Source organism: Mustela nivalis, assembly GCF_964662115.1.
Source record: "Mustela nivalis genome assembly, chromosome: 19".
Classification (NCBI taxonomy): Eukaryota; Metazoa; Chordata; class Mammalia; order Carnivora; family Mustelidae; genus Mustela; species Mustela nivalis.
This window is the reverse complement of record NC_139038.1, coordinates 35368607-35385041: the sequence shown is the minus strand read 5'-3', so window position 1 is coordinate 35385041 and position 16435 is coordinate 35368607. Positions and strand designations below refer to the sequence as shown.

The 16435-nt window shown below is 51.1% G+C and overlaps 1 protein-coding gene across 2 annotated transcripts in view; it reads left to right on the top strand.

The window, feature by feature from the left end:
* Positions 1-804: 804 nt before the first annotated feature.
* SEC14L5 (SEC14 like lipid binding 5) overlaps positions 805-16435 on the top strand; it is a 41338-nt gene continuing 25707 nt past the window's right edge. Inside the window, exons 1-4 of one of the 2 annotated variants that reach the window (XM_082713083.1) lie at positions 805-1054; positions 1781-1895; positions 15752-15901; positions 16210-16341. In XM_082713083.1, the coding sequence (XP_082569209.1) occupies positions 1833-1895; positions 15752-15901; positions 16210-16341 (345 nt within the window). In that variant the 5' untranslated portion in view covers positions 805-1054; positions 1781-1832. Of the gene's footprint in view, positions 1055-1780; positions 1896-13816; positions 13913-15751; positions 15902-16209; positions 16342-16435 lie in introns of those variants that run through there. The other variant, XM_082713082.1, reaches the window with a different exon arrangement.

Sequence of the window (16435 nt, the reverse complement as noted above, 5' to 3'; positions counted from 1 at the left end):
TTGAACGCTTTCCCTGCTTACTTTTTTCTCCTTGGTACATTTCACCCTCTCACATACTATATATTTGCCTTATTTATTTAATGTCTGGTCCTCCGGGAATGTAAGCTTTAGGAGGGCAAGGATTTTTGTGTGTGTGTTTTAGATTTTATTTACTTATTTGACAGAGAGAGAGAGATCACAACTAGGCAGAGAGGCAGGCAGAGAGAGAGAGAGAGAGGAGGAAGCAGGCTCCCTGCTGAGCAGAGAGCCGGATGCGGGGCTCGATTCTAGGATGCTGGGATCATGACCTGAGCTGAAGGTAGAGGTCCAACCCACTGAGCCACCCAGGCGCTCCGGATCTTTGTTTTTTGTTCACTTAATAACTCTCTAGCACCTGGAAGGACTTTGACGTTAATAGGTGCTCTGTAAACCTACGCGGAGTGATGAACGATGCTTGGGCGGGGCTTGGGGCTGAGAGCTCAAGTAGTAGCCCATGGGAGGGGCGGGGCTCAGAGACTAGGCGACCCTGGTAATCAGGGCAGGAAAGTAAACCTTAGCGGAGAGGGGAGGGGCTGGGCGGGGCAAAGGTCCGCGCGGGGGCAGAGCCAGACTGGGGGTGGAGCCTTGGGCGAGGTCTTCCCGGGGCTGGGCCGTTTTCGAGGCTGGGAGTCTTAGGGGAGGGACCAGTATAGGGGTGGGGCCTGTTGGAGGTGTGGCCAACCTGGAGAAAGGGCCGGGCTGAGGCGTAGTCAAACAGAGGATAAATAAGGGAAGGGCGGGGCTAAGACTGGGGCGTGACTAGGGGGTGGGGCCAGGCCGGGGCGGGGCCAGGCCGGATTCTCCGCTGTCCCAGGTCCTGGAGCACTCCCTCCAGGCAGGTCTCGCTCCCGCGTACAGGCCCCTCCCTGGCTGGCCTGGTCCCAGGAAGCGCAAGGCAGGACGCCCCAGGCTGGGCGGTCGCGGTCGGGCCTCGCCCCAGACGCTGCGCTCCGGGCCAGGCTTCTGCTGGGAGCCCCGGCGGACTCAGCTCCTTACTGCCTCCTGGGCTACGTCCCCGGAGACTCCGAGAGCGAGGGTGAGCGGGGCTGTGGGGGCCCGCGAGTGCATACGTGTGTGCGTGCATGTGCATACCGGTGTATGTGAGAGTGTGTGGACGTTTCTATGCACCAGGGGAATTGTGTGCATGCGTGGAGTAGTCGGTAGGTGTGACGTCCAGGGAGCTGAGTGTGCGTGTGAAGTTGCGTGTGTGTGCAAGAGCAGTCCTGTGTGGGAGGTGGGTCGTGCATGTGTGTGCCCGTGCGTGTGAGACAGAGACGGTGCATGTGAAATTTAGTGAAGACTGTGTGTATGTCAGGGTATCTTGGAGGAAAATGGGAGGGCATATCCAATGATACTTGGGGATCTATAGGGTCAGGACGTCTGTGGCGAGCTGTGGGGTGCGTGGGTGGGTGATGAATTGTGGGAATGTAAGAGTTGCAAACGTGTGTTTCCATGTGTGTGGCGGTGAGGGGTGCTGCTGAGGGCCTCAGTGCGAAGGGGTGGGGGTGGAGGAAAGTTTGGGTACTGATTGGTCTTCGAGGGATGAGTGTGACCTGGAGCAGTAGGTAATGGACAGGACAGGGGTCTGGGGCCTGGATCAGGGTAATCTGGTGATCACATCAGCCCCCTCACTTTGAGGGCTGGAGAAATGTGTGGGGAGGTCCTGAGGGGGCTGGGCTTGCCCCTTTCTTGGGGAAGCGGTGGGCGGGGTTCTTGCTTTAGGTGGAGGGAGCTGCTACCTTACCAGTCACCTGTCACCCAGGCTCTGTGCTCACTCCTACCTGGGTGGCTTCTGTTGGCGCTCCTGCGGGAACATGGTGCAGAAGTACCAGTCTCCTGTCCGCATCTACAAGTACCCGTTTGAGCTGGTCATGGCGGTGAGTGACCCTTGATTCTCCAGCCCCTTGTGTGATGGTTAGAGGGACACAGGAGGTCAGTTATGCAGGAATGAGAGGCAGCCCCTCAAGCCCCCAAATGAGAAGGAATTATTGAGCTGCTCCTCTGCCCTTGTGGGTCGAGATTCTCACTAGTGACCCCTCTATTCGGCCATCCCAGCCTTCACCACAGCCTCTGGAATCACAAGACCAAATCACAAGATCTTCCTTTTTCTCCTCAATGAAGCAGACCTATTCTCTCATCTCAAGGTCCTCTGATGGAAAACAAGGATATTGTGGCACCAGCCACTGCTGTCATTTTGTGTAATGCTAATGATAATAATAATAGTAAATATACGAATGATGACAATGGTAGCAGCCATTCACTGAGGGTTTACAGAGCCAAGGCTTTACATAATCTCATTATTTCCATTTTACCTTCACTAAACTGAAGGTTTGGACTGGCGAAGGGAGCCTCAACTTCTGTGGCTGAGAAGAAGTAGAGCCAGGGCTCAGATCCAAGCAGGGGGTACTCCAGAGCCATGACTTTTACCACAACACCCCCACCAGAGTCCTCCTTCTGCTAGCACACCTCTTTTCCTTTCCCTCAAGGAAGCTGAGAGGGTGCGAGTGTGTAGCAAGGACCGTCATTTTCAGGGTGGCTTCAGACCGAATCTATGTAAATCAGGCTGCCAGTCAGTTGAGGGACTGGCATTGGCTCCCAAACTCTTGGCTGGTGCAGGTGCTGTAAACAGGCCAATGTAGCTTTCCTCCTTGGGACCCTCCCTCTGCCTCTCAGAAATCCCACTCCTTGGGGAAAAGGGGGCAATGCTATGGGATTGTGTCAGGAATGAATGAGGAATGTGTGATGTCTCTGGCCCAGTGCCTGGCACACAGTTGGCACTCACTAAACGTGGGTGTCCCAGCTAGTGCACCACACGGTGTTATAAATGATTGTATTGAAAGTGCAAGATATACTGGCATCCACCTGTGTCCTCTGCATCCCAGCCTGGCTGCCTTAACTTCAACCTTTGATTCAAGGACTTTCATATCAATTGGTACCTCTGTGAGCGTGTGTCCTGCCTGATCTACCTCTATATGTGTTTATAATCACATAATGGATTTTAGAGCATCTGGAGTCATTCATACAGGTTGTGCTGTTATGTGCAAAGGATTCCAGTGCAAGAGGCTGGGGCAGGGCTGGTGTTGACCAGCTGGGTGACCTTAGGCAAGTTACTTAACCTCTCTGAGCCTCCATTCCCCATCTCTAGATGAGGAGTATGTGGTTTCCAAATCCTGGCTTTGTGTCGTGGATTAAATTAGTCGATATATGTAAAGCTCCCGATGCAAGGTCTGGCACAGACCAAGTGCTGTTACTGTTACGGTTGCTGCTGCGTGTGGCTGTGTGACTTTCCCTCCTTGGTGATGAGGGTGGGACACTAGGGGATGATGAAGAGTCAGCAGCACTGGGTCCTTGCTACAGGTCTGCTGTGCTCTGGCTCGGTGCTGTTGAAAAGGCACTGAATTTCTCTGAGCCTTGGTTTCTTCGTTTGTGAAATGAGGATGATTATATGCAGTTCACAGGATTGTCATGAGGATTCAAAGTTTTATAATATATAGGTTATAAATATGTATGTTATATATTATAACATAGGGGAAGTGGGGGTTGGGAGGCAGGTGCCCCACATGGAGCTCGGTCCATACCAAACAGACAGTAGTTGGCAGCTGAATATAATAAGTACTTGTCCTCCGTCTAAGGCTCCAGGCAGCTCACATATTGTAAGACCCTAGGACTCATTCACTCATTCATTAAAATAAGAGAGCCACTGTCCCCACCCTTCTGGAACAGTCCAGGGACCTGTGGTGCTCTACCATGAAACTGAGAAAATAACTGCCACATGGAAAACTAATACTGTTTTATTATTGCCAGAGCTTAAAAAATCTAAATTTAATTCAGCATATTTAGGATTCTCAAAATATTTACAATTATTGCACTTTAAAATAAAATGTGCTGGCTAAAGTCTCACGTAAGTATGTATTAATAAAACTAGTACAGTATTTGCTTTGATTTTACTGGAGTAGGTTAAGCATATTTTGTAAGCTTCCTGTTTCATAAACAAGGCAGGACTCCCTTTACTCCCCTAGCTGTTAGTTTCTGGGTGTTCGTGCACAGAGGCTTGTGGGGACAGTAGGAAAAAAGGTTTTCAGAGACTTATTATCTGTATCTGCACTAATTTATTTGTCTTTCTCTACTTGCCCATGTTTCCTCATCTTCCAGACAATCCTAGTTGGTGAAAGGGCCCCAAACCTCTGCAAAGCCACTTTGCCGAATGTTTACAAAACATCATTGTCCCCAAAATAGCTGCATAACTCAACATAACTTGCATGCTGTGTGGGCACAAAAGGGTTTTTCTGCACTTAATGTGCGTCTTTGTTTCTCAGCTAAACACTTGCCCTCAGTTTGGGTCAGATGCCAGGGAAGAGTCAGATGGACTCAGCTCTTTTCAGTGTATCCGAGTGACCAGATGAGCTGGCCTTTGGTTTTCCTGTTTAACAAAACTGACTTGAGAACTGAAGCATTCCTTGCTTCAGAAGTCCACTGGCAACAAACACAAATGACTAAAACTGGGCTCAAGGAATTGGTTATGAAATAGCACTGAGCCAACCGTTCTAGACAGAGCTTAAAAAATGACAAGAAAGCATTTTTTTTCCTCTTTAAATTTCAAAAATTGAATCCAGAGAATCGGTGTCTCTCTCCTTAGGCCAAATTCCTTGATGTGAATTGTTTTTGAAGGGTAGGTTTCCAAGAACTTTTACTTTCATCTTTCCTGACCCTGTTCTGTGTTATTTGGTTCAAAACAATGAATGAGCTCGTATTATCTTGGTAAACAGAGGGAAATCATTAAGACGATGGAGGTAGCTGTGAATCCAAGGTTGGAGAGGGTCTTTGTTTCCTTTGTTTGTGGGGTCCCAGAAGGTGGGGGGGATCTTTGTGCATAGAACACAAAGGCCATGTTTCGGACTTCAGATGGTGGTCCCTTGAGCATCAAAGGCCTCTCTCTGGTCAGCATACAGCCTGTTGTGAATGGATTCCGGGTTATCCAGGCTCTCCTCCCAGATGAATGGTGGTGAAAAGCCCGATCTATCAGCTGGGTCCCTGATCCAGTTTCTCAGCTAGAAAATGGAGGATAATAAAGCCTTCTGCTCCATCGAGAGTGAAAGTGAGGCTTAAATGAAGGGACCGGGGTGCCCAGACACGGCCAGGCATATTGTTCATGCTGCTGAAATATTATTTAGTTTTTTTTTTTTTTTTAAGATTTTATTCATTTATTTGACAGACAGAGATCCCAAGTAGGCAGAGAGGCAGGGGTGGTGGGTGGGGCGTGGAGCGGGAAGCAGGCTCCCTGCTGAGCAGAGAGCCCAATGTGGGGCTCATCCCAGGACCCTGAGATGACCTGAGGTGAAGGCAGATGCTTAACGACTGAGCCACTCATATGCCCCCCAAATATGTATTCTCAATCATGAATTTGGCCATTTCTCAGAGCTGAGGATCATCTCAACTCACTGGGGTATCATCTGAGCCCAGTGAGTGGTCTGGCAAGGAACATTACCACCAAGATTTCGTCCCCCAATGCCTGTACTATATCAGGACCCCACAAAGGGGAACACACCAGGAACACACAGATCTGCTGACAGCCTGCCTGGCAGTGGTTACCTGCCAAACCCTCTCTGTGCCCAGCTCTTGAGGCCTGCTCAGAGACAGGAACTTTCATGGGTGGCTTAGAACAACAGAAATCTAGAGGCCTGAGGTCCAAGACGAAGCCTGTGCTCACAGCCACACATTCCAGATGCTCGCGCTGATGTTCGTAAACACCTGTGTGCCAGCGGCCACAGCAGCTCCAGGGATAACCCGCCGCCTCTTGTCTGGGCACTGCCCCAGGATCCCAGTAGGGCTCCAAGGCCTCGTGACTTCAGCTCATCTCAGATTCTGCAAATCTAAAGAAGGAAGATGGCTTGGAGTAGAATTTTCTTAGCAATAGGCTTTTCACACAGAGGAAGGGTTACGGAGGTGAGAGCTCTCTCATCAGCAATGAAGTGTTAAAATATTTAAAAACCTGGCCTTTTGTCTTGATAAACAGATTGTAATTTGGCAAATGGGTTATTAATCAGGAGCAGCATCTAGAGGTAAATCCTGGCAGCTCAGGCCAGGGCAGTTACAGTTGGACCCGTTGTTATGGACCTAGTTTTAATAAAGCAGCAGGGGCCTTATTTAAATGAGTTTAAATTAGTTCCCTGGAGCCCATCATCTCATCCTGTTGCTAACAGATTAAGGAAAGCGACATGTTCCGTCCTGGATTGCTTACAGGCACCTGACGCGTTCTGATTTGGGCTGGGAGAACAGAAGCGATCCAGTGCCCAGCAGAGTGATCTCACGATTTCAGAAGCAAATTTTAGATCCTCACTCATTAGTTTATGCAGATATTAATTCACTCACATGCTCGTGTGTGCATCCTACAAATATTTATTGCGTTTCACTGTGTGCTGGCAGCATGCTAGGTGTAAGGGCTACAACAGAGCAGATTCCTAGCACGTTATGAAACGCATCATGATTCTGTTCATTTGCTTCCTTGCTTGTTCACAGGGGCCTTTCTCATTAAAGTAAGCTTCAGGAAGATGGGGACTTTGTCTGTCTTGTTCTGGTTCTCTGACACCATCGCATCCTGCCCTCATGGAGCTTGCAGTGGGGTCTGTGTGTGTGTGTGTGTGTGTGTTTCTGAAAGAGAAAGGGAGAGAGAGAGGAACCAGGCAAATGCTATGTAGAATGATTCCTAATAGGGAATACATCGGGTGTTATAGGAACATGGGGAAGGGCCTATTAATCACCAACTAAAGGTCTTTTAGGTCCTTCAGGCTGAGCCTTAACCAAGGGCAGGAGGGTCCACGGTGTGCAGAGAAGGAGACCTTCTCTCTGAAGAAATAAACGTGGCTCCTTTGGGTCCCAGTGTGAGTTAGAAAGTGATTGCTAGGGTCAGTTCGTCTGTTCAAGGACCTTGGGAGCTTTGGAAGGCTTTAAGCATGAGTGACATGATCAGATTTAGGGTTTAAGTGGATTGGAGGGGGTTTTCCATCCCAGAGGCCAGGAGAACCAAGCAGAGGTGACAGAGGCTGGGCACATTCCTGACACACTTGAAAAATCTAAAATAGTGTTTCCCTCCCATCGAGATCCTGACATACCGCGCTAAATGTCAAGAAGCTCTGGGCCGGCCTCTCTGCCTCTCAGTCCCTTCCCTGAACTATCAAGGGCACCAGCTGATCCTGGAAGTTTGTGGGCACAGAGTGTATTCAGAGGAGGAAAGTTTCCTCTACCCTGCTCCCCATGTGTGCGTGGGTGAGAATCCACAGCAGATTTTTTGTGCAGTTGCTGGGTGGGGTGGCCCGGCTGTGTGTGTCCCTCCCGCCCCCCACCTCCCCCGCCCAGTGCTGGGGAGGCCAGGCATTCTGATGGTGTGACCTCCCGAGGCAGAGACACAGTCCTGGTGGCCGGGGCAGAGGGACATCCAAATCCTATTCAGTGCAAAGAAGGGATAGAAGAGGAACAAGAAATACCTATGCTCCACTAACAGCCCCCCATGCTCCAGCCTCCACCCCAGGAAACTGAAAAGCAGGCAGAAGTGGTCCTTGGGACTGATTCACTGGCCAAGAGTGGCAGTTGCATGGCTTTCATGACCACAGACGGGAACTACTCAGGCATTTATTCACCTGTGTGGTGGGCACCTGCAAGGATTCAGCTCCGTGCAGGCGGAGGGTAAACAGCCACACATGGGCGCAGTTTACCCACTGGGCCTGCCACAGTGCCCTGGCAGGTGCAGACAGAGCCCGCCCATGGGGAGATGGGGGTCCTCTACTGCTCTACCTGTCCTTCAGGTAGATCTATGTCAACGGTTCCAACTTCCTGCCTTCTTTCCCCAACACCTGCTCCTCCTTCCCTCCCAGCCTCCTTTCCTTCCTTCCTTCCTTCCTTTCTTCCTGCAGCAAATATTGGCCGGGCGTCTGGAGCACCCCAGGTGTTGTACCAGGGCACTGGGGAATCCAGTGGTGAAGGAAACAGACATAGAGACAGAGATGTTGACTGAAAACAAACACACAGACATGGTATTCTACTCCAAATAACAGTCAACATTCCCGGCAGGGCTATAAACCGCCCAGGAGATGGCTTACTCCCCGCCACCCCCCCCAAAAAAATTATGGTAAAATATACATAATGTGAAACTTCCCATTTTAACCATTTTTAGGAGTACAGTTCCATTCAGCATGAAGCACATTCTCAGTGCGGGGCAGCCGTTACCACCATCCATCCCCAGAACTCTTTCGTCTTCCCAAACTGACATTCTGCCCCCATGAAACACCAGCTCCCCATCCCTCCTGCCCCTCCCAGCCCCTGGCGTCCACCCTTCTACTCTCTGCCAACGAATCTGACTATTCCAGGGACCTCATACAAGCGGAACCGTGGAGCATGTGTCCTTTCGCATCGGGGTTCTTTTACTGAGGGTGACGTTTTTGAGGCTCAGCTGTGTTCTAGCAGGAGTCCGTGCTGCCTTCCTTTATACGGCTGAGTCATATTCCACTATACGGACGGGCCACCTTTCGTTTATCCATGCATCTGTCCGAGGACACTTGGGATGTTTCTACCGTTTGGTTACTGTGCCTGATTCTGTACAAATATCTGTTCAAGTCCCTGTCGGTTTCCTGTCGTCCATTTAAAAAAGTCTACAACGTCGTGTCTGGCACTGTGCTGGGGACCTTAACCGTATTATCTGCCTTTAATCTTTACCCTAGTCCTTATGAAGGAGGTGTCACTATCATTCTCGTTATCTTCTCTCTCTCTGTGTGTCTCTCTCTCTTTTTTTTTTTTCCTTGAGGGAACTGTGTCTCAGAGAGGTTAAGTCAAGGTCACCCCGCTGACAAATGGCAGAGGTAGCGTCTAAACCCCGTGCTTTGCTTCTGCCCAACCCCCCCACACCCAAGCCTTGCCCCTTCGCCATGTCCCGGTGCCCTGGCTGCGGGATCCTTCTGCCCCTTTGTCCCCATCTTTTGTGTCTTCCGAGCTGGCTTTGACCAAAATAGCATCAGGTTGTCCAGCTACAGGACCCTCTGGGCATACCTGTTCTTATAGATTGTATACAGCAGTCAAGAGGCTCCAGTGGTGTGTTGGCCTGGTTCTACCAGGCCTGCTACCCTTCATCAGCTGGGGTGACACTGCTGCCGTCACCAGTCATCACTGACTGATGTCTCATCCCTCAAGCTCTAGCTATGCAACTTGTCCAAAGTTGGGGTGGGGGGGTCTAAACGGTAGAAGATGCTTCAACCATGAAAAGGAATGAGGCACTGATACCTGCCACAATGTGGATGAACCTTGAAAACATGATACCGAAAGAAACCAGACGCAAAAGGCCACATACTATGACTATTCCACTCCCAAGGAATGTCCAGAAAAGGCAAATATGCAGAGATGGACAGTGGGTTAGTGGTTGCCTAGGGCTGGGGTGTGGGTGCTAGGGGTTGACTGTAATGGGTAGGGAATTTCTTTTCAAGGTGTTGACATGTTCTGGAATTAGGTGGTGTTGATGGATGCACAACGTTGTGCTAAAACCCACTGAACTGAACACTTTAAAACGGTGCATTTTAGGGGCACCTGGGTGGCTCAATCGGTTAGGCATGTGCCTTTGGCTTAGATTATGATTCCACGACCCTGGGATTGAGTCCGGCATCAGGCTCCCTGTTTAGCAGGGAAGCCTGCTTCTCCCTCTGCTGCTCCCCCTGCTTGTGCCCTCTCGCTCTCTCACTCACATAAATAAATAAAATCTTTTTTAAAAGGGTGCATTTTATGGTATGAGAATTCTATCTTGGTTTTACAAAACGTTGGGGGAGCTGAGAGGATTGATCCTCGTCAGTCCTGGGGCCTCCCAGGCTTGCAGGAGGCAGGTGGGGGGGTCATTGAGGAAGGCTCCTGAGGAGCGTGACGGGAGGCGTGTGCCTTGTGTGCCGTCACACAGTGCTCAGTGCCCTGAATCCAGCCTGCAGAATGGAAAGGGAAGGCAAAGTACTGGGCCAGAGTACGTCAGTGCAGTTTGGATCTTCTTTCCACGCTCTTGGTGGAAGGTTTGGGGTAAGAAGCTTCCAGCTTTTTTTGAATTTGCATGAGGAAGGGCAGGAAGGAAGGAGGGATGGGGGGGGGGAGGAGGCGGCAGCTGTCAAGTGATTAGCAGAAATAGCTTTTCTGTACTTTATAGAATCTCACTCTTTTTTAAAATTTAAATTTATTTAACAAATGCTTATGTAGCACGAACCATGTGCCAGGCACTGTTCTCAGCACTTTACAAAAACGGACTCCTTGATTCCACCCCCCCACACATCCCACAACTCAGCAAGGTAGCCACTTTCCTTATTCTCCTTTTAACAATGAGTACACTGAGGAACGGAGAGTTCCATGCCTCGTTCAAGGCCACACAGCTGGTAAGAAGCAGAGCAGAGATTTGGACCCAAGCCCCAGAGTCCGTGCCCTTAATGGGTATGGAATGCTGTCACTCACTCATTCACCATGGAAATGCCCACTGGATGTTGGGCCAGTGTGCCATTTTGACAAGCTCCAGAGATTTGGTGGGAGGGGGAAAAACTCACTGCCAGGGGCCGATGACTTCTTGTCAGCAGCTGTGACGCACAGATGAAGGGAAAGGGTACAACCAGGTGCTCAGTGGGAGTGAATCACTCCACTTTACAGATGAAGGGAGACAAGGGGACATGCCTGTGCTCAAGGTTACGCAGCTGAGGGTAGGCCGGTCTGGCTAGGAGTCCAGCTGCCCATCTCCACATGCTAAGTGTGTCACTGTGGGTTTTTACAGGATGGAGGCCCATGGGAGGCAGTCAACGGAAGTTTCCACTGGTCTCTGCCTACCCCAGCTGCAGCCCTGCATGGGCGGGATCTGGGCCTTGGACCAGCTTCCTTTCTGAGTGAGGAGGCTTGGGTGTCCCTCTCTAGCCACCTGGCAGAAGGGCTGTAACCGAATCCTTCTGCTACCTTGTGTTCCTTGGGGGGGTGGGGGTGGGGGGAGAGCAGACCATGAGCTTGTTCAGCACAGGGAAGCTCAGGCGTGATTTGTGGGGACAGGAGCCCATGGGGAGGATCCTGTGGACTGCTCTGTCCTGTAAGACCCTGCGATTTGCCAAAGGCAAAGGTGCCCCTGACTCACAGGTTTTAGGCCAGCAGGACTCAGCATTTCCAAACTCTTGACGCTTAGGATACAGTCAAAGTCCTCTGACAGATGGGGCAGGGTGGTTCAGGGCTGGGGTCTGGGTCAGAAGGGCCTGTGCTCCAGCCCCACAACTTACTGACTGTGTGACGCCTTCCAGAGCCTCAACTTGCTTATCTGTAAAATGGGGAAATACTAGTTTCCCTCTTGGAGCACTGTCCAAAGAAACAATGCAGTTGGCATCCCATAAATGTCAGTAGCAACAGTGCCTGATCCTGGGCCTCACAACTTGGGGAGTCTCCAACAGGAGGTACAGCGCTGGGAGGGACCCCTGCCTTCCAGCTGGGACCTAGCTTTTTTTTTTTTTTTTTTTTAAGATTATTTATTTATTTATTTGACAGAGAGAGATGACAAGCAGGCAGAGAGGCAGGCAGAGAGAGAGGAGGAAGCAGGCTCCCTGCTGAGCAGAGAGCCCGATGCGGGGCTCCATCCCAGGACCCTGGGATCATGACCTGAGCCGAACAGAGCAGCTTAACCCACTGAACCACCCAGGCACCCCTGGGACCTAGCTTTGACTGCTCCCCGCCCTAATGCCTGGCTTTGCCCCATCATTGCTACTTGAGAAAGGTAGCACCTTCCCTTTTAGGGTCAGGGAAAGCTGGGCTCAAGCAGCCTCTGCTGCTGAGCAGTCCTTCACCCTCCACCCTCCACCCTCCACCCTCCACCCTTATCTGGCGGCTCCAGATGGAGCTCTTCTAACTAGGGGTTTATTACAACAGGAAGTCAGCCCCGGTTGGATTCTCAGGCTCCATGGTCCGTTGTTGCCCTCCTGGGACACCTTTCTTGGGGCTTTTTGGGTCATCGACAAGTTTAAATTATTTTTTCTTTGCTTGTGGACATTTACTAGTCCTACTGTGTGCCAAGAACTGAGACAGACATGCATGAGGTTAGGGCTGTGGAAAAGCGCGTAGCCCAGGCCTCTGGCACACCATGTGCAGGCTAGGATATGGCTAAAGGGTGTGATAAATGGTATCAAGGAAAGGAATAGGCTAAAAGGACAGAATAGGGAAGAGGCAGCCTTGTAGGGGAGAAGGTAGGGGAAGATGTCCCAGGAGAGGGACCAGCACAGATGAATTCCTGAAGCCAGAGCATCTCCTTAGCCCCTGACCCAAGTCTGTTAACCCTCTGGAAGACCCAGTTACTCAGGCCTCTTTCCTCCTTCACTGTCAAGTAAACCGGTTAGTGACCCAAGGAAAGAGAACAGCTCGTGCAAAAGTCCTGTGGTGGGAACAGATGGTACGTGCATTAGTGTCCTGGGGCTGACATTTAAAAGTACAGCAAATTGGGTGGCTTAAACAGAAATTTGTACCTCACTGTGTCAAGCCTAGAAGGATGAAATCAAGGTTTTGGCAGGATCAGTCCCTTCTGAGGGCTTGAGGGAGAATTTATTCCATGCCTTTCTACTAGCTTCTGGTGTTGCTGGTGATCTTTGGCATTCCTTGCCTTGTAGAGGAATCACCCAGACCTGTGCCTTCATCGTCACATAGTGTTTTTCCTGTATGACTGTGACCAAATTTCCCCTTTATATAAGGACACAACAGCTGTATTGAATTAGGGGTCTTCCCAGCCTCACCCTCCACAAGTATGAACTCTTCTTTTTTTTTTTTAAAGATTTTATTTATTTATTTGACAGAGATCACAAGTAGGGAGAGAGAGGAGGAAGCAGGCTCCCTGCTGAGCAGAGATGCGGGGCTCGATCCCAGGACCCTGGGATCATGACCTGAGCCGAAGGCAGAGGCCACCCAGGTGCCCCAGTATGACCTCTTCTTGACTAATTTCATTTACAAGGATCTATTTCCAGATAAGGTCACATTCAGAGAAACTAGATAGGACACATGAATTCTGTTGGTGTTGGGGGAGACGGGGATTGGCACACAACTAAACCCATAAAAATGTGTTCTAGAAACAGCAAGCCTGGCGTGGCTGGAGCAGAGTGAAGGTGGCTGGCGGCAGAGATTGCCTGGGGGCCTGGTGGGCTGCAGTGTGGAGTGTGGGACATGTTCTGGGCATCTAGGCCTGCTCTGAGTATGTCATTTCATCTGGGGAGCAGGAGAGACTGTAGAATAATTTGAGGGAGTGCAGAAACTCGGGGGCAGTGCGGCCATGGGCGAGAAGGACCTGATGGACTGAGGGTAGAGAAGGGGGAAATCGTCACTGCTCAGCCCTGGGTTTAACGCCTGGCTGTTTCCCAGCTGCCCAGAAGAACAAAGCCTTCCTGAGGGAATGGGGACTGTGCCACGCTGGGATTCAAATCCAGGTTTACCAGTTTTCACTGTGTGACCTTGGGTAAGTTACTTAGCCTCTCTGCATTTCAATTCTTTCATTTGTCAAATGGGGACGCCATCCCATTTCACAGATGAGGAAACAGAGACTCACAAGGCCACTCATTGAGAAAGTAGCCGAGACATGAACTGAGCCTGTTGATTCTGAAACATGCACCCCTTTCTCTCCGTCTGCTTTCAGAAAATGTCAGCATCCCTCCTCCTATCATGGAGGTGAGCCCAAGCCGGCCCCTCTGGCTCCCTCCAGCCTTTAGTGAGAAGGGGATTACTCAGATAAGGCTGCTAGGGAACTGTCTGCAGTTCTTGCAAACCCGTGTTCTGTTGTCATTTGAGCCTTGTTGCCTGGAGAATGAAAATTCTGGTTGCGTTAAATGAGCCAGGCTCTGCATTAAGTAGCCAACTTGGTTTCACACTCTGGGAGGCAAACTTGGTATGTACCCACTTTCTGGATGGTGAATGAGGCTTAGAGGAGGAAAGCACTTGCCTCTGTTGGGAGGAGGTGGAGCTGGGCCTCACACCCCCTTGGCTGGCCACCATCACGGGATCCACCCACTCTGCGGTCCAGTTCCGTCCTCAGTGGGCAAATACCAGCTCGAGGTGCTCTCTCCGCTGGGGAACAAGGGCTCCTTATTCCAACCCTGCCGTGTCTGCTCTGTCTGTACAAGGCAACCAGGCTCAACATATGGCAGGAAGACACACTGGGCTGGCCTTGTGGGGCCTGGGGTGACATCAAGGGCACCGGGCGCCGTTCCATTTCTTCTTGCCCCTCCCCCGCTCTGCCCTTCGGAGCTGGGAGGAGCCCTGAGGGATGGGGGAGGAGGTGCTGTCCTCAGATGCCGGCACTATTTTTGGAGCTGCTTTGATCCCGATTGCCTGGCACGTGGGCTGTGACAGGCGCTTGGAGCCGACCCCACTTGGATACAGTCAGCCATGGATGCGGGCTTACCCCACAGTGGCTCTTGCCCTGGCATTTCCGGAACTGGGCACAGACTCCCATCCTCCAGTCTGGATGCCTTTTATTTCTTTTACTTCCCTAACTGCCAGGGCTGAAACCTCCAGGACAATGTCCAGCAGACTTTGCCAGAGGGGACATCCTTGGCTTGCTCCTCATCTCAGAGGGGAAAGTATTCCGTCTTTTAGCAAATAGTATGATTTATCAGGTTGGGGACTTCCCCTTCTAGTTTTCGTTTGTTTCAGTGCTTTTGTTGTGAAGAGGTGTTGGATTCTATCAAGAGTTTTTTTTTTTTTTTTTTTTTCCCTGAAAGATGCCTTCTTTTAAAATGCCCCAGGCAACCCACGCTTCCTTCTGAGGATGAAATCTTAAATGCAGAGCCAAGGATGGTTTGTTAAATCATTGTTTGTGCACTTGGGTGTTAGTCTGTGAAACAGGTATTAAAATGATGTTTTGTTGGTCAGACAGCAGTGGTCACTGCTCTTAGGCCAGGAATTCAAGTTTATGCTCTTATTTTGTTTTGTTTTTTAATTTTTTTTATCTTCCAAATTTTTAAAAAAATTTTATAAACATATATATATTTTTATCCCCAGGGGTACAGGTCTGTGAATCGCCAGGTTTACACACTTCACAGCACTCACCATAGCACATACCCTCCCCAATGTCCATAGCCCCACCCTCCTCTCCCATTTTTTAAAATTTTTATCTTTTTTTTTTTTTTTTTTAATAAGCTCATCTGCCAGGTAAGCAGAGTTTTTTTTTTTTTTTTTTTTTTTTTTTTAAGATTTTATTTATCTATTTGACAGACAGAGATCACAAGTAGGCAGAGAGGCAGGCAGAGAGAGAGAGAGAGAGGGAAGCAGGCTCCCTGCAGAGCAGAGAGCCGGATGTGGCTCGATCCGAGGACCCTGGGATCATGACCTGAGCCGAAGGCAGAGGCTTTAACACACTTGAGCCACCCAGGCGCCCGTGTTATCTTTTTTTTTTTTTTTTAAGATTTTATTTATGCGACAGAGAGAGAGACAGCGAGAGAGCACACAAGCAGGGGGAGTCGGAGAGGGAGAAGCAGGCTTCCCACTGAGCAGCGAGCCCCATATGGGGCCTATCCCAGGACTCTGGGATCTTGACCAGAGCTGAAAGGAAAGGCAGACGCTGCTTAAGGACGGAAGCCCCCAGGCGCCCCGCGTTTCTGCTCTAGTAAATGAGACAACAGCCCAGCAGGAGGGAGGAGGGTCCAGCTCCAGGCCTCAGCAGCCGCGCTGTGGGCCCCTCTGGGGCCACCAGCCCCCTTGGCGCTCACTCCCGCTCTGCCTCCAGGCCTATGAGAAGCGCTTCCCCACCTGCCCGCAGATCCCCGTCTTCCTGGGCAGCGAGGTCCTGCGCGAGTCCCGCAGCTCCGATGGGGCGATCCACGTGGTGGAGCGGAGCTGCCGGCTGCGCGTGGAGGCCCCACGGCTGCTGCGGAAGGTGAGCGGGGCAGGAAGGGTCCCAGGGGCTGGGGGAGGGGCGCAGAGGAGAGTTCTGGGATGGGGGACCTGGGGGCGGGTTCAGGTGGTGGACGGAGTTTGTGGGAGTGTAGGTGCCAGTACAGGGAGTCCTGGGGCAGTAGGGTCTGGGTTGAGGTAGGACCTCAAGGACCTAGGAAGGACCAAGGCCTAGGGGCTGACTGAAGGGCTGGGAACTAGGGCTGGTGGGTAGGCGCCGGGGGTCTGAGGGTCTGGGGGTGGAGGGCCAGCTGGTGGGGCGAGGCCAGGTCTCCACGAATCTCCTTGCAGATTGCCGGCGTTGAGCACGTGGTCTTCGTGCAGAGAAACGTGTTGAACTGGAGGGAGAGGACGCTCCTCATCGAAGCCCACAACGAGACCTTCGCCAGCCGCGTCGTGGTCAATGAGAACTGCAGTTACACAGTGAGCCTGTGTCCCGCCCCTCCCCCTTGCACCAGCTCAGCACACCCCCTCCTCTGCCCAGGGGCCTGTCCTTTACAAGACGCCAGGCTCCCGT